This window comes from Mobula hypostoma, chromosome 5, assembly GCF_963921235.1.
Source record: "Mobula hypostoma chromosome 5, sMobHyp1.1, whole genome shotgun sequence".
Classification (NCBI taxonomy): domain Eukaryota; kingdom Metazoa; phylum Chordata; class Chondrichthyes; order Myliobatiformes; family Myliobatidae; genus Mobula; species Mobula hypostoma.
The window spans coordinates 7,490,744-7,514,012 of NC_086101.1; the positions used below are offsets into that span (position 1 = coordinate 7,490,744).

General features: G+C 45.2%; 1 protein-coding gene across 1 annotated transcript in view; it reads right to left on the reverse strand.

Annotated features, from left to right (window-relative positions):
* Positions 1–7,992: 7,992 nt before the first annotated feature.
* The window catches only part of LOC134346541 (cytochrome P450 2K1-like), a 40,071-nt gene continuing 24,794 nt past the window's right edge, over positions 7,993–23,269 (reverse strand). The window contains exons 5-9 of the mRNA XM_063047955.1: positions 23,052–23,225; positions 19,273–19,414; positions 16,424–16,611; positions 15,561–15,702; positions 7,993–8,387 (exon numbers count right to left, since the gene is read on the reverse strand). Coding sequence (XP_062904025.1) covers positions 8,200–8,387; positions 15,561–15,702; positions 16,424–16,611; positions 19,273–19,414; positions 23,052–23,225 — 834 coding nt within the window. The 3' untranslated portion in view covers positions 7,993–8,199. The remainder of the gene's footprint in view (positions 8,388–15,560; positions 15,703–16,423; positions 16,612–19,272; positions 19,415–23,051; positions 23,226–23,269) is intronic.

Below are 23,269 nucleotides of genomic sequence, written 5' to 3' on the forward strand. Positions count from 1 at the left end.
ATGTTTTGTGCTGAGACCCCTCATAAGGACCTTTTATTCCACCAACTGTTTATTCCCCTCCACAGAACAATTTTAGTATGAATGGCATGTGTTGTGAAATTTGATGTTTTTCAGCAGCAATACAATGCAATACATAATAAGAAATACCTATCAATTACAATAATAATAACTATAATTAAATAAATCATGCAAATGATGGAGGGGAAAGGGCTGTTCCTGAATCATTGAGTGTGTGTCTTCAGGCTTCTGTACCTCTTCCCTGATGGTAGCAATGAGAAGAGGGCATGTCCTGGGTGAGGGTGGACCTGACTGATGGATGGCACTTTTTTGAAACATTGCCTTTTGAACGTATCCTTGACACTGGTGAGGCCAATACCCATGATGGAGCTGGTTGAGTTTTCAACAGCTTTTTCTGATCCTGGGCAGTGGCCCCTCCATATCAGATGGTGATGCAATCAGAATACGCTCCACAGTATATCTTTAAAAATTTGGAGGTCCTCTGGTGCCAAACCAAGTGTCCTCAAACTCCTAATGAAATACAGTCACTGTTGTGCCTTCATTGAAATTTCATCAATATGTTGGGCCCAGGATAGATCTTCACAGGGTGCTGACACCCAGAAGTTCGAAACTGCTCACCCTTTCCACTGCTGATCCCTCGATGCAGACTGCCGTGCATTCCCTCAACTTCCTCAGCCTGAAATCCACAAACAATTCCTTGGTCTTAGTGACATTGGGTGCAAGGTTGTTGTTGCGACACCACCCAACCAGCTGATCTATCTCACTCCTGTACGTCTCCTCGTCACCATCTGAAATTCTGCCAACAATAGTTGGGTAGTCAGCAAACTTCTAGATGGCATTTGAGCTGTGGTTAGCCACATAGTCATGGGTGTAGAGAGTGTAGAGCAGTGGGCTAAGCGTGTGTCCCTGAGATGTGCCAGTGTTGATTGTCAATGAGGAGGAGACGCTATTTCCAATCTGTGCTGACTGTGGTCTCCCGGTGAGGAAGCCAAGGATCCAGTTGAAAAGTGAAGTACAGAAGCCCAGGTTTTGGAGAACTGAGGGTATGACTGTGCTGAACTCTGAGCTGTAGTCAATAAGTAGCAGTCTGGTGTAGGTATTACTATTGTCCAGGTGATCCAAGGCCAAATGGAGAGCCAGTGAGATTGCATCCTTGAGTGTGCTGGTGCTGATTGTCAGTGGACATGCTGCCTGACCTGTTGAGTTCTTTCAGGATGGTGTGCATGTTTCTCATAGGAGAATGTAACACTGACTCCCGCCCCTGTCTGTAAGGAGTTAGTACGTTCTCCCCATAACCACATGGGTTTCATCCAGGTGCTCCGGTTTCCTCCCACGGTCCAACGATATACCGGTTGATAGGTTAATATGTCATTGTAAGTTGTCCCATGATTAGGCGAGAGATGAATCAGGGAGGTTGCTAGACGGCTTGGTGCAAAGGGCCAGAAGGCCTGTTCCATACCGTATCTCCTAAACAAGAGGAGATTGAGACTAATGACCCAAAATCAGCACCAATGAAATGTTTTCTCTTTAGAAGGTCTTAACAGGAAGAGAGAAGAGCAGAGCTGATAAGGTTTTGAAGTGGGATCTCCCAGTAATAGCAGCTGAGTAGCTGATAAACCTGCCCCGTGATGGGATGTTTGTAATCGGGGATCAGGAATCAGGAAGGACCGATCACTAGAGCTGCAGGCAGACATTAGAGAGTTGCAGGGGCTGGAGGTGATTGTGGAGATCATGGAGGGAATGGAGTTTCTGTTAGAGGGGAGAATTACATATGGGTGTAACTCGATGCTGAATTCATTTGTTTAGTTCTCCTTCCCCGTGTTTGTGTGTTGTCATTATGAGTGACACGGTGAGATAAGCACTCTACTACAAACGAGCCTCACTGCAAGAACTTCCTTCAGAGCCAAATCAAAGCAACAAGAGACAGGCGCCGGAAGAATGCAGAACATTCACCTTTCGTGAGCGGTACCGTAACGTAACGGTTAGCGTAACACATTATAGCACCAGCAACCCGGGTTCAAATCCTGCCGCTGACTGCGAGGAGTTTGTACGTTCTCCCCGTGACCGTGTGGGTTTCCTCCGGGTGGCACGGTTTCCTCCCACATAAAGCCGTATGAGAGAAGGAGGGTCAGTGAGTTGCGGGCAGGCTACATTGGCACCAGGAGCATGGCCGCCAGCACACCCTCGGACTGTTTTGGTCATTGACAGAAACGGGGTATGTCACTGCACATCTCGAGTTACGTGTGGCAAATAAAACGAATCTAATATAATCACAAATCTCAGGACTGAAAGGAAAAAAAACTCATTGCAGAGTCAGGAAAGCATCAGTCACTCAGCGGGAGAGACTGGCTGCTCTCAACTGACCCGTTTCATGGTGAAAATAACATCAGACTGCCACAGTTTCGTAGGCTGCAACCAGATTCAGTTCCAATGCGGGTAACCTTACTGAGCAAGCTGGAGGGACGGGTGTTTCAGTCACAAGATGCTGGAGGAAATGCAGCAGGTCAGGCAGAACCCATGGAGTGAGATAAACAGGTGGAGTCTTGGGCCAAGACCCTTCATCAGGACGGGGAAGGAATGGGGAAGAGCCAGACTGAGAAGGTGGAGGGAGACGAAGGTGATAGGTGAGGGGAAAGGTGGGTGGGTGGGGAAGGGAAGGGGTGATGACACAAGAAGCTGGGAGGGGATAGGTGGAAGCAGGCTGAAGGAGAAGGAATTGGATAGGAGAGGAGAGTGGACCATGAGGAGGGGAACCAAATGGAGGCAGTGGGCAGGTGAAGAGAAGGGAAGGGATAAGAGGGGAATGAAAAAAGAGAGAAGGGGGAAGATGAGAAATTTCTTGTAGAGAAATTGATGCTGATTCCCTTAGGCTGGAGGATACCCTCCCTCCTGTGCCACAAAACAACAAATTTCATGACATATCATATGTCAGTGATAACAAAACTGATTCCCATTCCGATTCTGAGAAGAGTCTGTAAGATGTCCCTCGTGTATCTGCCTCGAACTGCCCCAGGCAGTGCATTCCACACACCCACCATTCTCTGTGTAAAAAAAAACTATGTCTGACATACACCCAATACTTTTCTCCAATCGCTTTAAAATTACGCCCCCTCGTATTAGGAATTCCCAAAGCTAAGAAAATTGCCGATCTTGCTTCCGAAACTTCACATCACTGTAAATATCACTCATTTTGAAAGATGTTTGTTGATCTTGTACTCATTAACCATTCTCCCTAGATAAAGCCAGTAGCTCTGTGTATCTAGTGAGAAGGCTTTGACACACAAAGCAAACACACTCCGGCTGGAAGCAGTGAAACTTGGAGCAGGAAAGCACTAGATAATTTTTCAGTGAAACTATTAGCAATGCAGGCATTGTTCCAGGGGTTTAGACTGGTAAATGGCAAATTTAGGTTTGATCTGGGGGCAGAAGGAATTGTAGAGAAACACACATCAAAGTTGCTGGTACCTCTTCCTAGAGATGCTGCCTGGCCTGCCGTGTTCACCAGCAACTTTGATGTGTGTTGCTTGAATTTTCAGCATCTGCAGAATTCCTCATGTTTAAGGAATTGTGGAGAGATGATTTTTTAGAGAAGCAAGGAATTACAGATGCAATAGATAATGAACTATCCAGGCCATAGCATCTTCCCACTGCTACCTTTGGTCATTTATAAGGTATTGTTTAGACCATATTTAGAGTATTGTGATCAGTTTTGGGCCCCATATCAAAGAAAGGATGTGTTGGCATTGAAGAGGGATCAGAGGAAGTTCACAAGAATGAAAGGTTTAACGTATGACGAAGGGTCTCGGCCTGAAACGTCGACTGCGCCTCTTCCTATAGATGCTGCCTGGCCTGCTGCGTTCACCAGCAACTTTGATGTATGTTGTTTGATGCTTCTACTCACTGGAGTCTAGACAAATGAGGCCGTATCTTACTGAATCCTACCAAATTTCGAAAGGTCTTGATAGAATGGACATGGAGAGGATCTTTCCAATAATGGGAGAGACCAGGACCCGAGAAAACAGCTTCAGAATACAAGGATATCTTTTAGAACAAACTTGAGGAGGAATTTCTTTTGCCAGAGGGTACTGAACCTGTAGAGTTCATTGCCAGAGCTGTGGAGGCCAAGTCATTGGGTATATTTAAAGCGGAGGTTGATAAGTAAGGGCATCAAAGGTTACGAGGAGAATGGTATTGCGAGGGAAAATAAATCAGCCTTGATGGAATGGTGGAGCAAACTTAATAGGCCGGACAGCCTAATTCTGCTCCTGTCATATGGTCTTACGGGCAGGAGGTTCCAAAGGGTGGAAATGACTAGTATGAGAAGCCATAGTTTTAAGATGATTGGAGTGAAATTTAAGGGGGATGTCAAAGGTAGGTTTTTACACACAGAGAATGGCGGTTGTGTGGAACGTTGTGCCACAGGTGGTGATAGAAGCAGATACTTTGGGGACACTTAAGGGACTCTTAGACATACGGATGGAGGAAAAGTGGAGGGCGACGTGGGAAGGAAGGGTTGGCTTGATCTTAGGGTACATTTGTAGAGGTTTTTTTGCTGTAACTTGGTACATGTAGTAACAATGAACACATTTACAAATTGAACGTTGTTTTCTCAAGTTCCTTCTGAACCTGTTTCCTTCATCACTCCTCGCACAGTCTTCCAGCTATCAATGACTTACAGCACTCGATCAATGAAAAAAAATCCTACAGATGATAGAAATCTGAAATAAAAACAGAAGCCGCTGGAGGTGCAGGTCAGGCTGCAGCAGTGAGAATAGGTCAGGTCAGAGACCCTTGGCCAGAGTTCATTCAGAAAGAAGGCCCCTCTTCTTCCCCTCTTTCTTAGGCAGGTCTCCTTAGATCTGTGTCCTTACCCCCAACATTTGTGAGTTTAGGGCTGCATGGTGTCGTAGGAGCTAAGGTGCCAGCGATCACCGGTCAACACTTGCTGCTGTTCTCTCCATGTTTGTTCCAGTTTCCTCCAACATTCCAATGGTGTATGGCTTTGGGGTTAAAGTTCAAAGTTCATATTGGTCACCAAATACAAGCCTGAGATTCATTTTCTTGTGGGCAATCACGGTAAAAAAAAGGATCAGCCATGATTGAATGGTGCAGTAGGCTGGATGGGCTGAATGGCCTGATTCTGTTCCTATGCCTTATGGCCTTACAGTCTTAAGTACCAGAACCACAATCAAATCAATGAACTACCACACCCAACACGGTGCACAATAGCCAATGTGCAAAAACCAACAAACTGAATATACTAAAAGAGGAAAAAACAATAATATTAATAATAAATAAGCAATAAAAGTCAAGTACATGAGATGAAGAGTCCTTGAAAGTGAGTTTATTAGGTCTTGGGACATTTCAGTAATGGGGCAAATGAATTTGGGTGAAATTGTCCCCCATGCTTCAAGAGCCTGCTGGTCAAGGGGTCATTACTGTTCCTGAACCTGCTGGTGTGAGTCCTGGGGCTCCTGGACCTTCATCCTGATGGCGGCAATGAGAAGAAAGCATGGCCTGGGTAGTGGGCGTCCTTGATGTTGCTTTCACGCATCAGCACTCCATGTAGATGTGTTCAGTGGTGGGGGGAGCTTTACCCATGGGCTGTATCCACAACTTTTTGTAGGCTTTTCTATTCAAGGGCATTGGCATTTCTATAGTGATACAACCAGTCAATATACTCGCCACCATACGCCTATAGAAGTTTGTCAAAGTTTTAATGACATGCTAAGTCTATGCAAACTTCTAAAAAGAAGAGGTCCTCTTATGCTTTCTTCATAATGGTTCTTATGTGCTGGGCCCAGGACAGGTCCTCTGAAATGATAACACCAAGGAATTTAAAGTTGCTGACGCTCTCCACCTCTGATCCCCTGGTGAGAACTGGCTCATGGGCCTCCAGATTCTTCCACCTGAAGTCAATAATCAGCTCTTTGGTCTTGCTGACATTGTGAAACAGGTCATTTATGTTGGGGCTGGAAGCATGGCGATACTGCGGGCTACCCCAAATACATCCAGGGCATTAACAACATATTTCACTGTGTGTTTTGATGTTGTGACGGGGTCCTGAATTACCCCTATGAACTGTGTTCATTTACCCCAATTAACTGTGCTTTTGATGAGAGAGAGAGAGAGAGTTATTTAACACCAACATGTTGCTTTGAAAAGAGAGAGAGAGACGAAGACTAACTTTTGGACTATCACTTTAAGGCACTGGAAGTAACTTCCGGATTTCTGCTGAGTTGGAGAGAGAGATGGCACCGAGCAGCTTGTAAGTTGCTATGGTGACTGAAGGCTGCGTTATTTAATGGACAATTGATGTTATGACTTTTCTACAGCGTGTTGATACTTCTCAAGGACATTCACCTGCTTGTGCATTTCTTATACAGAGAAGAGAAGGAAAAATTATTTGAGTGACAGTTGATGCTCAGTACGGTGAGATAAATAGAAGGTCAGATAATAGTCCTCAGACACATGTTTTGTCACTGAATGAGCTTTGTTGTGCCCGTAGGAAAAAAGTGGGTTTTTGGAGGATTGATCAGTGGCTCTTGCAGTGAAAAGAAAAGGCAGTGACCAGTGGGGAGTTGTCCATATGTCCACCCTCATCTGGGTGATAGCTCCACCACAGAAAACCAGTCCCCTTTGTTGCGGTCACAGTCGGTGACTTCTAAAGGATTTCAGAGGACAACGAGAAGATCGACGGCATCAGCTCACCTGAAGACTCAAATCTCTCCCTCTCTCTCCATCACTACTCAGCTCAATACCACAAAGTGAACTGAAGTTTACTCATTATCGTAAGACTATCTATTCACCCCTAGACTTGAAGAAGCTTGGTTTTCATATGTATTCCACACTTACTTATATATAATCATTGCTAACCTGTTTGATTTATCTGCACTTATATTATTGTATTGCATAGTTACTAATAAATATCATTAGTTAATAGCAATACTGGACTCCAAAGTGTATTCTATTTCTGCTGGTTCTTTATTCCCGTCACGGGGTACGTGACAATGTATATTCAACTAATAAAGCTAATCTTTAAATTCTCTTGAAAATCTTTGTAAGTGCTGGATACAGTCTTGGTCACCCTGTTAGAGTAAAACATGGTTGAACTGGAAAGAGTATATGGAAGATTTATGGGGACATTGCCAGGACTAGAGGGTTTGGCATAGGAGTACAAATGCACTGTTTGTTGAAAATAACATCACAGGTAGACCGGGCAGTGTAAAAGGCAGTTAGCACTCTGGCCGTCATCAGTCTGGGTAGTGTGTACAGGAGCTGGGACATTATGTTCTGGTTGCGTAAATCACTGGTGAAGCCACACTCGGATATCATAAAATTTGTTGTCTGAGGCAGCAGTACATTGTAATACATAATAATAAAAAACTGTAAATTCCAATAAGTATATAAAATCTAGATTAAATAGGTAGTGCTAAAAGAGAGCTAAAAAATAGTGAGGTAGTGTTCCTGGGTTCATTGTCCATTCAGAAATCTGATGACCAAGGGGAAGAAGCTGTTGAGTGTGGGTCTTCAGGCTCCTGTACCTCCCCCCAGATGGTAGTAATGAGGTGAGGGCACGTCCTGGGTGGAGGGAGTCCTTAGCGATGGATGGCACCTTTCTTGAGTCATCTTCTTTTGAAGGTGACCTCGATGCTGGTGCCCGTGATGGAGCTCACAGAGCTTACAGCTTTCTACAGCTTCCGATCCTGTGCAGGGTATGGAAGGAGCTGCCAGAGGACGTGGCTCAGGCAGCTACCTGAGTTTCTTGACCCTAAGGTCAATGAAGGAGGAGTTGGAAAGGGAAAGAGATGACATTCCCAAGAGGTGGACCTCGGTTTAACAAAAACTGGGCAGTTGGGACAGGGGAAGCTTAGATTTTAATGTGAAAAGTATAGGAAAAAAATGACTGGTCAGTTTGAAATTCTACAGATTGTGTCATAATGTTTTTGGAATGACGAGGTTTAAAGACGACACACTAAAATGGTACCTCTTTTCATCAGCTCTCTATTTTAATCCCCTCTCTGGTCATTAAACCAGCTGGGTAAATGTAATAGAAAGCACAACAATGGTTCTACAGACACTCACACTCCATGAACAATTAACATAGAATCCCATCTTGATGCGGTGCAACAAAATCCCACTGGTCCTGATACCGGCCGGCTCTGCGAATGCCAGGCCTGGTCAGCAGTGTTGCTGGCGAGCTACAGCACGCAGCTGGTGTGGCTGTGGGTTCAGTATCCCACCGACGACAGGGGTGAGGTCAAGTTCGGCTCCGTGCAGGGCGACCAAGTCAAACTTCTGCAGCAGGGTCACAAAGAACAGGAAGAGCTCCACTTTGGCCAGCGTCTCTCCAGGACAGCTCCTGCGCCCTGTGACGAGTAACAAGCCCTGGTGTTAGCAGCGACCTTGGCAAAACATTAACACTACAGACAGAGTACAGTGGGAAACAGCGAATGGTGGAAGTGCTTCTCAGGTCAGGCAGCATCTATAGAGGGAGAAGTAGATGTAATAGTCCTGACTTCAATGTTGTAAATGGCATTCCTTGACAGACAGTTCATGATATGATATTATAAAGTCACAGAGCATCAATTCATTCAGCATGGTCTGGGCACCTAGCTACAGGAGAGATATAAATAAGATTGAAAGGGTACAGAGAACATTTACAAGGATGTTGCTGGGTCTTGCAGACCTGAATTGGAGATAATGAAGGCATATGGTATGTTTGCATTCGTGGGTCGGGGCATTGAGTGAGGAAGTCTTGTCACGGCTGTATAATGTTTTCGTTAGGCCACATTTTGAGTATTGTGTCCAATTCTGATCACCCATTATAGGAAGGATGTAACACACACAAAAATTGCTGGTGAAAGCAGCAGGCCAGGCAGCATCTATAGGAAGAGGTACAGTCGACGTTTCGGGCCGAGACCCTTCATTAGTCCTGGCGAAGGGTCTCGGCCCAAAACGTCGACTGTACCTCTTCCTATAGATATTGCCTGGCCTGCTGCGTTCACCAGCATCTTTTGTGCATGTTGCTTGAATTTCCAGCATCTGCAGAATTCCTCCTGTTTGTGATAGGAAAGATGTGGAGGTTTTGGAGAGCGTACAGAAGAGGTTCTCCAGGATGTGGCCTGAATGAGAGAGTATGAGCTATGAGGAGAGGCTGTGTCCTCCGAAGCTATACAGGCCAAGGGGAGATCTGGTAGGGGATTATAAAATCATGAGAGGCATTGATAGTGCAGTCAGTAAGAAAGGTCATCCCAGGGTAGAAATATCTCATACCAGAGAACATGCTGAGAGTGGGTAAGTTTAAAAGAGATGGGCGGGACAAGTTGTTTATCACAGGGAGCGGTGGGTACCTGGAACAGCTGCCAGAGGCACTGGTGGAGACAGATACAACAGACATGCTGTACTCACGGGCTGCTAGACAGGAGATGAAGGGATAGGGATCGCGTGCGGGCAGAAGAGATTTAGTTACATTTGTTACTGGGTACAGCACAGAGGTGTGGGTTGGAGGTCTGTTCCCATACTGTTCTGTGTTCTATATTCCCCCATTTACACCTCTCATAACTTTACACACTGCGGCTAAATCGCTTTGCAGTCATCTCCGTTCCAAAGAGGGCAAGCCTAACCCAGACGGCCTCCTCGTTATATGGCAGCACAGCGTCAACACTAAGATCAGAGTTCAATTCCCGCCACTGTCTGTAAGGAGTTTGTACCTCCTCCCAATGGCGGTGCAGGTTTCCTATAGGTGTTCCGGTTTCCACCCACATTTCAAAGACTTATGGGTTAGTAAGATGCGGGCGTGTTAAGTTGGCGCCGGAAGCAAGGGAACCCTTGCAGGCTGACCCCAGCACATCCTTGGCACAATGACACATTTCACTATATGTCTCGATATCTCAATATACTCGTGATAAATATTCTTTAAATCTCTAAAATCTATATAATTACCCAATCATTGTAACATCCTTGGAGACATGGCATCTGCCAGCAAATTAGGACAGGGAGCATCAGTTTAGAGTACGGAAGGTGTCCGAGGGATACCCATTCCCATAAAAAACAGTGGATGGAGAAGGCACATCTGTTCCTTCGATAAGTCAAATTGTTTATTCTGGCCCCGTATGCTCAGAGCATTGAGGAGGCATAGACAATAGACAATAGGTGCAGGAGTAGGCCATTCGGCCCTTCGAGCCAGCACCGCCATTCACTGTGATCATGGCTGATCATCCACAATCAGTATCCAGTTCCTGCCTTATCCCCATAACCTTTGACTCCGCTATCATTAAGATCTCTATCTAACTCTTTTTTTGAAAGCATCCAGAGACTTGGCCTCCACAGCCTTCTGAGGCAGAGCATTCCACAGATCCACAACTCTCTGGGTGAAAAAGGTTTTCCTCAACTCTGTTCTAAACAGCCTACTCCTTATTCTCAAATTGTGGCCTCTGGTTCTGGACTACCCCAACATCGGGAACATGTTTCCTGCCCCTAGCGTGTCCAATCCCTTAATAATCTTCTATGTTTCAATCAGATCCCCTCTCATCCTTCTAAATTCCAGTGTCTACAAGCTCAGTCGCTCCAATCTTTCAACATATGACAGTCTTGCCATCCCGGGAATTAACCTCGTGAACCTACGCTGCACTCCCTCAATAGCAAGAATGTCCTTCCTCAAATTTGGAGGCCCAAACTGTACACAATATTCCAGCTGTGGTCTCACCAGGGCCCTGTACAACGCAGATGGACCTCTTTGCTCCCATACTCAACTCCCCTTGTTATGAAGGCCAACATGCCATTAGCTTTCTTCACTGCCTGCTGTATCTGCATGCTTACTTACAGTGACTGATGAACAAAGACACCAAGATCTCGTTGTACTTCCCCTTTTCCTAACTTAACACCATTCAAATAGTAATGTCTTCCTGTTCTTGCCACCAAAGTGGATAACCTCACATTTATCCACATTAAACTGCATCTGCCATGCATCTGCCCACTCACCCAACCTGTCCAAGTCACCCTGCATTATCTCAAGATCCTCCGCACATTTCACACTGCCACCCAGCTTTGTGTCATCTGCAAATTTTCTAATGTTACTTTTAATCCCTTCATTAATTAATATTGTAAATAGCTGCGCTCCCAGCACCGAGCCTTGTGGTACCCCACTAGTCACCACCTGCCATTCTGAAAGGGACCCATTAATCCCTACTCTTTGTTTCCTGTCTGTCAACCAATTTACAATCCATATCAGTACCCTACCCCCAATACCATGTGCTTTAATTTTGCCCACTAATCTCCTACATGGGACCTTATCAATGGCTTTCTGAAAGTCCAGGTACACTACATCCACTGGCTCTCTCTTGTCCATTTTCATAGTTACATCCTCAAAAAATTCCAGAAGATTAGTCAAGCATGATTTCCCCTTCGAAAATCCATGCTGACTCGGACCGATCCTGTTACTGATATCCAAATGTGCCGCTATTTCATCCTTTATAATTGACTCCAGCATCTTCCCCACCACTTATGTCAGGCTAACTGGTATATAATTCCCTGTTTTCTTTCTCCCTACTTTCTTAAAAAGTGGGATAACATTAGCTACACTCCAGTCCTCAGGAACTGATCCTGAATCTATAGAACTTTGGAAAATAATTACAAATGCGTCCACGATTTCTAGAGCCACCTCCTTTAGTACCCTGGGGATTTATCAGCCTTCAGTCCCATCAGTCTATCCAACACCATTTTCTGCCTAATGTGCATCTCCTTCAGTTCCTCCATTACCCTTGGTCCTCCGGCCACTATTACATCTGGGAGATTGTTTGTGTCTTCCCTAGTGAAGACAGATCCGTAGTACCTGTTCAACTCGTACTTTGAGAGGGACAGAAAGGAGAAAGAAAGTACTGGATACTCTGAGATAGAGTGAGGGAATCTGGTGTGTGTGATAAAGAAAGGCAGATTTCTGACTAGCCTGTTCCCGAGTCGCTCATGTCATTCATGGGCGTATCGATTAACATAACGCTTAACAGCACCAGCACCCTGGGTTCAATTCTCACCACTGTCTGTAAGGAGATTGTATTGTACATTATTATCCCTGGGGCTGCATGGGTTTCCTGCAGGTGCTCCGATTCCTCCACATTCCAAAGGCATTCTGGTTGATTGGTTAGGCCAGTCCTGAGGAAGGGTCTTGTCCTGAAAAGTCAACTGTTTATTCATTTCCACAGATGCTGAATGACTTATTGTGTTGTGTGTGTTGCTTTGGGTTAGGGTTAGTAAGTTGTGGGCATGCAATGTTGGCGTCGGAAGCATGGAAATTTTTGGGGGCTTCCCCCAGCACAGCCTCAGACTCGGGTGCATATCATGGTGTGTTTTGATGTTGATGTTATAAAATAAAGCTGAACTTTATCAAATCCATCTTTTCTGTCTTCGAACTACCAGCATATTCCGGAGTAAAGGGTCTGCTGTATGGTGCATTTGGACTTAAAGAGGCTCCAACTCTTACATTTGTGTGACATTTTTGTCCTAAAGTTCAAATGTTTGAATATTCCTTCAAGAGGAGAGAGATAAAACCTGGGAGCAAAATAGCATCCGGGGGAAGAGTAATGTATTCAAAGACATGCAGTACCAACAGCAGGGAGTGCTTGAACACCATTCACAGCTGAGGTATTTATAGAACATTATAAACAGTGATTTAGGAGCTCTGAAATGTAAATTGTTCAAAGTGAGAATAGGCACTCAGAAAGATTAGTAGAATACATTCTTTGTGATTGCAATTACATGTTGGTCCCAGGACGGATCCCCTGCTGTGGTAATGACAAGGAATTGAAAGTTATTGACCCTCTCTATCTTCGAACCCCTGATGAGGATTGGCTCATGGACCTCTGGTTGCTTCCTCCTGTACTCATTAATCGGCCTTTGGTTTTGCTGACATTGAGTGAGAGGTCATTGTTGTGTCACCATTCAACCAGATTTCCTGTCCTAATGAAAGATATCTCCTCCTCGCGGCGCACCTCAGGGGTGTGTGCTTAGCCCACTGTTCTACTCTCTGTATACCCATGACTGTGTGGCTAGGCATTGCTCAAATACCATCTACAAATTTGCTGATGATACAACCATTGTTGGTAGGATGCTGTCCAAGTTGCATGCCATCTTGGTCAATGTCTCCCATCCACTACATAATGTACTGGTTGGGCACAGGAGTACATTCAGCCAGAGACTCATTCCACCGAGATGCAGCACTGAGCGTCATAGGAAGCCATTCCTGCCTGTGGCCATCAAACTTTACAACTCCTCCCTTGGAGGGTCAGACACCCTGAGCCAATAGGCTGGTCCTGGAATAATTTACATATTACTATTTAATTATTTATGCTTTTATTACTATTTAATTATTTATGGTGCAACTGTAACGAAAACCAATTTCCCCCGGGATCAATAAAGTATGACTATGACTATGACTAATCTCAGATGGAGACAAGAGGGCACAGGAGTGAGATATGCCAACTAGTGGAGTGGTGTTGCAGCAACAACCTGGCACTCAATATCAGTAAGGTGAAAGGCCAGGCAGCATCTCTAGGAAGAGGTACAGTCGACGTTTCAGGCCAAGACCCTTCGAAGGGTCTCAGCCTGAAACGTCGACTGTACCTCTTCCTAGAGATGCTGCCTGGCCTGCTGCGTTCACCAGCAACTTTGATGTGTGATACTTGAATTTCCAGCATTTGCAGAATTCCTGTTGTTCAGTAAGATGAAAGTGCTGATTGTGGACTTCAGGAAAGGGCAGATGAGGGAACACGAACCAGTCCTCATAGAGGGATCAGAAGTGGAGAGAGTGAGCAGTTTCGTGTTCCTGGGTGTCAAGATCTGTGAGGGCCTAAACTGGTCCCAACACATCGATGCAGTTATAAAGAAGGCAAGACAGTGACTATACTTCATTAGGAGTTTGAAGAGATTTGGCATGTCAACAAATACACTCAAAAACTTCTGTAGCTGTACCATGGAGAGCATTCAGGCAGGCTGCATGTCTGGAATGGGGTGGGGCTACTGTACAGGACCAAAAGAAGCTGCAGAAAGTCGTAAATTTAATCGGCTCCATCTTGGGTACTGGCCTACAAAGTACCCAGGACACCTTCAAGGAGAGGTGTCTCACAAAGGCAGCGTCCATTATTAAGGACCTCCAGCACCCAGGGCATGCCCTTTTCTCACTGTTACCATCAGGTAGGAGGTACAGAAGCCTGAAAGCACACACTCAGTGATTCAGGATCAGCTTCTTCCCCTCTGCCGTCCGATTCCTAAATGGACATTGAACCTGTGAACACTACCTCACCTTTTTAACATATATTATTTCTGTTTTTGCACTGTTTTTAATCTATTCAATATACATATACTGTAATTGATTTACTTATTTTTTTATTATTATTATTTTTTCTTCTTCTATATTAAGTGTTGCATTGAACTGCTGCTGCAAAGTTAACAAATTTCACAACACATGCCAGTGATTATCAACCTGATTCTGATTTTGAGGACCCAAAACATCAACTGCTTACTCCTTTCTATAGTTGCTGCTTGGCCTACTGAGTTCCTCCAGCATTTTGTGTGTGTTACTTTGGATTTCCAGCATGTGCAGGTATTCTTGTGTTTCAATCTCCTTCCTAAATGCCAAATCGTCCCCACCTTTGATTCAGCCAACAACAGTCAGCAAGCTTAAGTATGCCATTTGAGGTGTGCTTAGCCACACAGTCAAGTATAAAGTGAGAAGAGCAGGGGGCTAAGCATAAAGCCTTGTGGTGCACCCGCGCTGATGATGATTGTGGAGGCGATGCTATTGCCAATCCAAACTACCTGAGGTCTGCAAGTGAGGAAATCAACGATCCAGTTGCACGTGGAATCCTAGGTCAATGAAGAACATTCTGATGTACGCACTTTCATTGCCCAGATGTTCCAATTGAGTGAAGAGCCAATGAAACGTTGACCTGCTATGTCAACAGGCAAATTGGAGCAGATCCAAGTCACTCCTCAGGCAAGAGTCACTATGGTTCATGTCAAAGCACTGATGGCAATTTCCCCAGATCAGATGGCATGGTAGTGTGGTGGTTAGTTCAATCACTTTACAGTGGTAACGATTACCGATCAGGGTTAGGTTCCCGCCGTTATCCGTAAGGAGTGTGTACATTTCTTACATGTGCTCCCGTTTCCTCCCACATTGCAAAGACATACAGGTTAGGGTTAGTGAACTGTGGGCATGCTATATTGTCACCGGAAGCGTGGTCACACCAGCACATTGTCACCGACTTGATTTGACGCATTTCACAAACAAAGCATTTCCCTGCATGTTTCGATGCAGAAGTGACATGCTGCATAAAGCTAATCTTTAATCACTTTAAAGGAACTCATCAGGTCAGGCAGCATCTACGGAAAGCAGTAAATAGTCAATGCTTGGGTCTCGGCCTGAAACATCGACTGTTTATTCCTCTCCGTAGATGTTGCCTGACCTGCTGAGTTCCTCCTGCATTTTGTGTACGTTGCTCTGAATCTCCAGCATCAGCAGAATCACTTGTGTGTTAATCAGTTACCTGTAGAGAATGGAATGAAGGCGTCTCTCTTCATAAACTTGCCGGATGCATCCAGGAAGTGACCTGGGTTGAACACTTCAGGCTTTTCCCACTGCGTTTCATCATAGAGTACTGAGGCTAGTAAAGGAATGATGTAGGTTCCCTGCAGGAGAAGAGAAGGAAGTCGTACCCTCTTCTCATTACTAAAATTGGGGAGGAGATACAGGAGCCTGAAGACGCACACAATGTTCCCATTCTTCCCCTCTGCCATCAGATTTCCGATCAGCCCATGAACCCATGAACGTTACCTCATTATTTTGATCCCTTTTTGCATTATAATTATTTCTATACCATTATTAAGGACCCTCAATGTCCAGGACATGCCCTCTTCTCATTACTACCATCAGGGAGGAGGTGTACAGGAGCCAGAAGTCAGACACTCGAATTCAGGAACAGGTTCTTGTTCGTGCCACCAGGTTACCTGGAGGCTACCTGGATGTTGTATGAGGTGTTGCTTCCCCAGCCTGAGTGTGGCCTCATTGTGGCAGTAGAGGAGGCCGTGGACCGACATGTTGCAATGGGAATGGAAAGTCAAATTGAAATATGTGACCTACTGGATATCCTGCCTTTTGTGGTAGATGGAGAAAGATGCTCGACAACTTCTCCTCCCACCACCATCTTATTCTGGCTTCTGGCTCCTTCCTCTCCAGTTCATGATGAAAGGTTTCAGCCTGAAACATCGACTGCTGAGTTCCTCCAGCACTTTGTGTTGATAGATTATGTTAGGTTGATTCCGTCAGTGTCAGAAGGGTGATACTAATGGAATCACTCTGCTCGCTGGAGAGATACTTGTCACGGCAATTGGTTTGTGCGTTGAAGCCCACCTTGGGGATGAAGTAGCCCTGAAAGTTGATGTCAACGGTCGTGGTCCTCGGGATGCCCAGTGGCGCAATGTTGGCGAACCGCTGCACCTCATGAATGACGGCGTCTGTGTACGGCATGTGGCGGCGGTCCTCCATCCTGACCGACCGCTCCGATCCGATCACCCTGTCGATCTCCTCCTGAACTCTCTCTGCCGGAGGGAAAGGTGAACTTTATCCCAGTAGGGTGAAATCTCAGTGGTGAGCGAACGTTAACCATTACTGAACCGTGCCGCGTCGGACAGCCCAGACTGTTGTGGCGATTGTGATGCCAATATATACCAAATGCCCACTTCCTGTGTGTTATGCATATCCCTCCATTCCATTCATATTCCTGGGTCTGTCTAAAACCCTCTTCAACTCCACTAGACTACCTGTTTCCACTGGTACCCCGGTAACCATTCGAGGCACCTACGACTCTCTGTGTAAACAACTTGTCCCTCTCTTTGCCTTTAAGCTTCTTATCTCTAACCCTGAAAGCACGTAGTCCAGTGTTTCATGTTTCTACTGTGGAGGACCGTGTGGCAACAGACATGATATCATATGTTTTATGGAACTACTTAAGATAAGTACTGTAAGAACCAAGGCTCTGCAAGGCAACAGGCCTGCAGCTGAGAATGAGGGAGACCTGAGGTCCATTAATTTAATCACCGTGCCAAATCAGAAAGGTCGGATACAGGCTGAATCGAGGCAGTGGGGTCCAGGCCCAGGAGTCACTGAAACCAATGTTTGGATGACCAATAGGTGCTGGGCCAGATTGGAAAGGTCAGGACATTGAGCTGAGGGTTCAGCTCACTGTTCTGTGACTTTTACTCGGTTCCGTGCTGAGCTATGGGTCTTGGACTCTCTCTATGGACCAGTTCAGATCGATGTTTGCTTGCATGATTTGATTTGGTTTTCTTTTCCTCTTTCTCCGTACACTGGGGTGTTTGATGATCTTTTTTTAACGGATTCTTTTGCGTTTCTTTGTTTCATGGCTGCCTGTCAGGAGTTGAATCTCAAGGTTGTGACATATATACCTAAAGAAAGAAAGAGAAGTTGCCTTTAAACTCACAGGGAGCATAGGACATCAACTGCCGTTGATGTTTCTGTAGCAGGCAAATTCTTTTTTACGAGGTCGAGTTGCTAGCTCGACGCTCAACCCAGCACGGATGGAAAGCGTGCAAGGGAGCTAGCTGGATTCGAACTCGGGAGGCTTCGCTCCGAAGTCCAGCACTGATGCCACTACACCACCAGCCGGCTCATATATGCATAGTTTGGTAATAATTGTACTTTGACTTTGAACTTTGATATACAACAGAAATTTTCACATGTCGCGAGAAACCCGTGTGTCTAAAGAAATTCAGCACGTACCTGTTGGCCCTCATCAATAGTTTATTAATACACCACAGAAAGCATCCAATCTGGATGCATCTTGGTTTGATATGGGAACTACTCTGTTCAAGGCCATACAAAACTGCAGAGAGGTGAGGAAGCAGCTCAGCACATCACGGGAACCAGCCTCCCGTCCATGGACTCTGTCTACACCTCACTGCCTCTGTAAAGCAGCCAACACCATCAAAGATCCCACCCACACCAGACATTCTCTCTTCTCCCTTCTCTGATCGGGCAGAATTCACCAAAGCCTAAAAGCACGTACCTCTGGGCTCAAAGACATCTTCCACCCCACTGTTATCAGACCCTTGAACGGTCCCCTAGTACAATACGATGGATCTTGACACTTTGATATGGCCTTGCACTTTATTGTCTACCTGCACTGCACTCTCTCTGTAACTGTAATTCTTTATTCTGCATTCTGTAATTGTTTTTCCCTTGAACTAACTGTTGTGATGAAATTATCTCTATGGATGGTATGCAAAGCAGAGTTATTACTGCATCCTGGCAAATGTGGAAAATGTAAGCTAATTTACATCAGTGGCAGATAAGTGTGCTTTGAAGAGATGGAATTTCTTGTTCCTTTTCTCCTAATGAACGTTTGCCTGAAACTTAATCCAGAGAAGAATGAGGCATCACATTGGCAGAGGTGCAACAAGGCGAGGGAGCTGACAGGAATGGCAGGGAGGTCAGTATCAGAGTGTCGTGAGAAAGTGTGTCTTCAGATCCTTAAAGGAGGAGGTCAAAGCCAATCAGCTGGCTAAGAAGCCAAATGGCCTGCATGAGCTTTGGACTCTTTTGATGCGTGATTGTGATATCATTTGTGCTTGCTATCTTGCGTTGTGTGTGACTGTTGGTACCGTGTTTTGCACTTTGACCCCAGAGTAACACTCTTTAGTTTGGCTGTATTCACGAGTATTCATGAATGGTTGAATGACAGGGAGGTTCTCTTCTGGCTCTGGGTCTGCACTCATTGGAGTTTCTCTCTGAAACCAATCAAATATTGATAGGGGTGGATATGGAGAGGATGTTTCCAATGGTGGGAGAGTCGAGGAGCAGAGGGCACAGACTCGGAAGAGAAGGACGTCATTTTAGAACAGAGATTGGCTATAGTTAAGGTGGAGGCTGATAGGTTCTAGGTTAGTAAGGATGTTAAAGGTTACTGGGAGATGGCAGGAGAATGGGGTTGAGAAGGAAATCGATCAGCCATATTGAATGGCGGAGCAGGCTCGATGGGCCGAATGGACTAATATCATATAGTCTTATGATGGGTTCAATGTCTTCATTCTGCCCTGTAATAATCAAGGAAACAGACCCGTCTACCCACCGTGTCTGTACTGAGCTTTTGACATCCATTCTCACAATTCATATTTTCCCTCATTGACTTCTCCTCGCCCACTACCACCTGAGATAAAGGCGATGCCCGAGCTTCTCCTCACTTTGGATGTCGGGGTATTTTATCATGATGTACATGGCCCAGCGAATTGTGGTGGCAGCCGTGCCCATCCCGGCGATGAAGAGATCGCTGGTCGTGATCAGGAGATTCTTCTCGTGGAAGTACGTGCCCGGGTTTCCCGACTCCTTGGAGAGAGAATCACAGAGCGGTCAGTACATGATCTCCGGAGATCTAAAACCTGGAATACAGCAGGTTATGGGGTGTGTGGGAAATTAGAAGTCAGGCCAAAGCCTGGGCCTCTGTGCCACACTCGAAGGTCAGAGATGTGGACGTGAAGCGAATGATACCTGTGGATGGATATTGGGCCAGAAGAGCTGTGAGCAAACACCAGGAGAAATAAGGCTGGTGGCCACCACCCCCCCCCCCCCCGCCGTGTTGGTGGGGGTCAGGAGCAGAGGTTCGTGTGGACAGGAATCACGAAGGCTGCTGACATTCCAGTCCAGCGAGCCAGCGAGTCTGGAGTTCACGGCTAGCAGTTGGGGTCCTGTCATCGGGAGGCCTGTTGGAATTCTCTGAGGAGATTACAAGTAGGATAGATAAAGGGGACGCAGAGGATATTGTATATTTGGACTTTCAGAAGGCATTTGACAAGGTGCCACACACGAGGCTGCTAACCAAGTTAAGAGCCCATGGTATTACAGAAAATTTACTAACATAGTTAGAGCATTAACTTATTGGTAGGAGGCAGCGACTGGGAATAAAAGGATCTTTGCCTGGTTGGCCGCCAGTGACTAGTGGTATTCCGCAGGGGTCAGTGTTGGGACCACTTCTTTTTATGCTGAATATAAGTGGTTTAGATGATGAAATAGATGGATTTCTTACCAAGTTTGCAGATGATACGAAGATTAGTGGAGGGGCAGGTAGTGTTGAGGAAACAAATAGGCTACAGAAGGACTTAGACAAAATAGGAGAATGGACAAGAAAGTGGCAAATGATATACAATGTTGGAAAATGCATGTTCATGCACTTTGGTCGTAGAAATAAGTGTGTAGGCTATTTTCTAAATGGGGAGAAAATCCTAAAATCTGAGACGCAAACAAACTTGGGAGTCTTTATGCAGAACACCCTAAAGATTAGCTTGCAGGTTGAGTCGGTGGTGAGGAAGGCAAATGCCATGCTAGCATTCATTTCAAGAGGTCTAGAATACAAGAGCAGGGATGTGATGCTGAGGCTTTATAAGGTACTGGTGAGGCCTCATCTTGAATATTGTGAACAGTTTTGGGCTCCTCGTCTAAGAAAAGATGTGCTGGCATTGGAGAGGGTTCAGAAGAGGTTCACAAGTATATTTCCAGGAATGAAAGTTTTATCAAACAAGAAATGTTTGATGGCTCTGGGTCTGTACTTATTGGAATTTAGAAGGATGAGGGGGGATCTCATTGAAAGCTTTCGAATGTTGAAAGGCCTAGACAGAGTAGATGTGCAAAGGATGGTGGAGGAGTCTAGGACTAGCGGGCACAACCTCAGGATAGGGGGGCATCCATTTAAAACAGAGATGTGGAGAAATTTCTTTAGCCAGTGGGTAGTGAGCTTGTGGAATTTATTACCATAGGCAGCTGTGGAGGTCAGGTTGTTGGGTGTATTTAAGGCAGAGCTTGATATGTTCTTGATTGGACACGGCATCAAAGGTTATGGGGAAAAAGCTGGGGAGTTCGAGTGAGGATGGGAAAAAAGCATTAGCCATGATTGAATGGCAGAGCAGACTCGATGGGCCAAATGGCCTAACTCTGCTCCTATGTTTCATGGTCTTATGGTGTTATGGAGTCCAGAATTCAAGGCGTGTGGTTCTGGGCCTCTTCATCAGCGAGTTCTGGGGTCGATTCTGAAGAGCGAAGTCTGAAGGTCAATTGGAATTGTGCAACTTGAGCCTCTTGGCCGAAGACCTGGGCCTACAAGTCTGTAGGTCCACTGGAGAAGTCTGAAGCCTGATGTCTGTGAGTCCACGAGTATACTGGATGCCCGGAGATGGCACGTCCTGCGTTGGAGGACTGTCTGTGTGTGTGTGGGTGGGTGGGTGCTAGGGAAGGAGGGGCGTTTTTGCTGTGGTTGCTGTTGCGGGTATGCTATGTTCTGCTTGAATGTGTGCCAATACTTGCTGAGGATGTGCTAGTCACTGGCACAAACGCACGTTTCACTGCATGTTTCAAAGTACAGTGCCTGTGGAAGTTTTCACGCTTTATTGTTTTATCAACACTGGATTTCATTTGTTTTTTTTTTGACACTGATCAATAGAAAAAGACTCTTTTGTGTCAAACTGGAATCAGGTCTCTACAAATGATCTAAATTAATTACAAATATAAAACACAAAATAATTGATTGCATAAGTATTCACCCCCTGCCCCCTTAATGTGATACACCAAATCATCACTGGTGCAGCCAATTGGTTTTAGAAGTCACATAATTAGTTAAATGGAGATCACCTGTGTGCAGTCAAGGTGTTTCAATTGATTGTAGTAAAAATACACCTCTATCTGGAAGGTCCAACTGCTGGTGAGTCAGTATCCTGGCAGAAACTATATGAAGGCAAAAGAACACTCCAAGCAACTCCGTGAAAAGTTTATTGAAAATCACACGTCAGGAGATGGATACAAGAAAATTTCCAAGTTGCTGAATATCCCTTGGGGTACAGTTAAGTCAATCATCAAAAAATGGAAAGAATATGGAACAGCTGTAAAATCTACCTAGAGCAGGCTATCCTCAAAAACTGAGTGACTATGCAAGAAGGGGACTAGTGAGGGAGGACACCAAGAGACCTATGACAACTTTGCAGGAGTTACAAGCTTCAGTGGTGGAGGTGGGAGTGACTGCGCATACAACAACTGCTGCCCGGGTGCTTGCCCTGGGACAGCAGCAAAGACAAAGCCACTGTGGAAAAAGTCTTACATGAAATCTCAGCTAGAATTTGCCAGAAGGCATGCGGGAAGCTCTGAAGTCAGCTGGAAGAAGGTTCTCTGGGTCTGATGAAACCAGAATTGAGCTTTCTGGCCATTGGAATAAACATTATATTTGGCAGAAGCCAAACACAGCACTTCATCAGAAACACACCATCCCTATAGTGAAGCACAATGGTGGCTGTATCACGTTGTGGGGTGCTTCACTGCAGCGGGCCCTGGAAGGCTTGTAGAGGGTAAAATGAATGCAGCAAAACGCAGGGAAATCTTGGAGGAAAACCTGTTGCAGTCTGCAAGTGAACTGCAAATTGGGAGTAGATTTATTTTTCAGGAAAATTATGACCCCAAGCATAAAACCAAATCTCCACAGGAATGGCTTAAAAACAACAAAGATAATGTCCTGGAGTGGCCAAGTCAAAGTCCAGACCTCAATCCTATTGTGAATTTGTGGCTGGACTTGAAAAGGGCTGTTCACTCACAAACCCCATTGAAATCTGACAGAGCTTGAATAGTTTTGTAAAGAAGATTAAGGAAAAATTGCAGTGTCCAGTTGTGCAAAGCTGTTAGTCTTATTCACACAGACTCCAGGCTGCAATTGCTGCCAAAGATGTATTGATTAAATACTGACTTGAAGGGGATGAATACTTATGCAATCAGTTGTTTTGTTTTATATTTGTATTTAATTTAGATCATTTTGTAGAGATCTGCTTTCACTTTGACACAGAAGAGTCTTTCTGTTGATTAGTGTCAAAAAAAGTCAAATTAAATCCACTGTGATTCAATGTTGTAAAACATGAAAACTTCTAAGGGGGGGGGGTAAATACTTTTTATAGGCACTGTACATGTGATAAATAAATCTGAACCTGAATCTCACCTCTTTCTGCTTCTTGATGTAGGTATCAATGAAGCTCCTGATGTCATTTTCGTTCATCTCCTGGTGTTTGGCTTCAATGATGTCCTTCAGGCACATCTTCAATTTGGTGAAATGTGTGCAAATCTCTTTGTGGCTCCCGGGCAGAAACCTCAGAAAAGGATAAGCATTATACACCTGCCAAATAATAAATTAAATCATTGACTCTGTGGTTAAGAAGG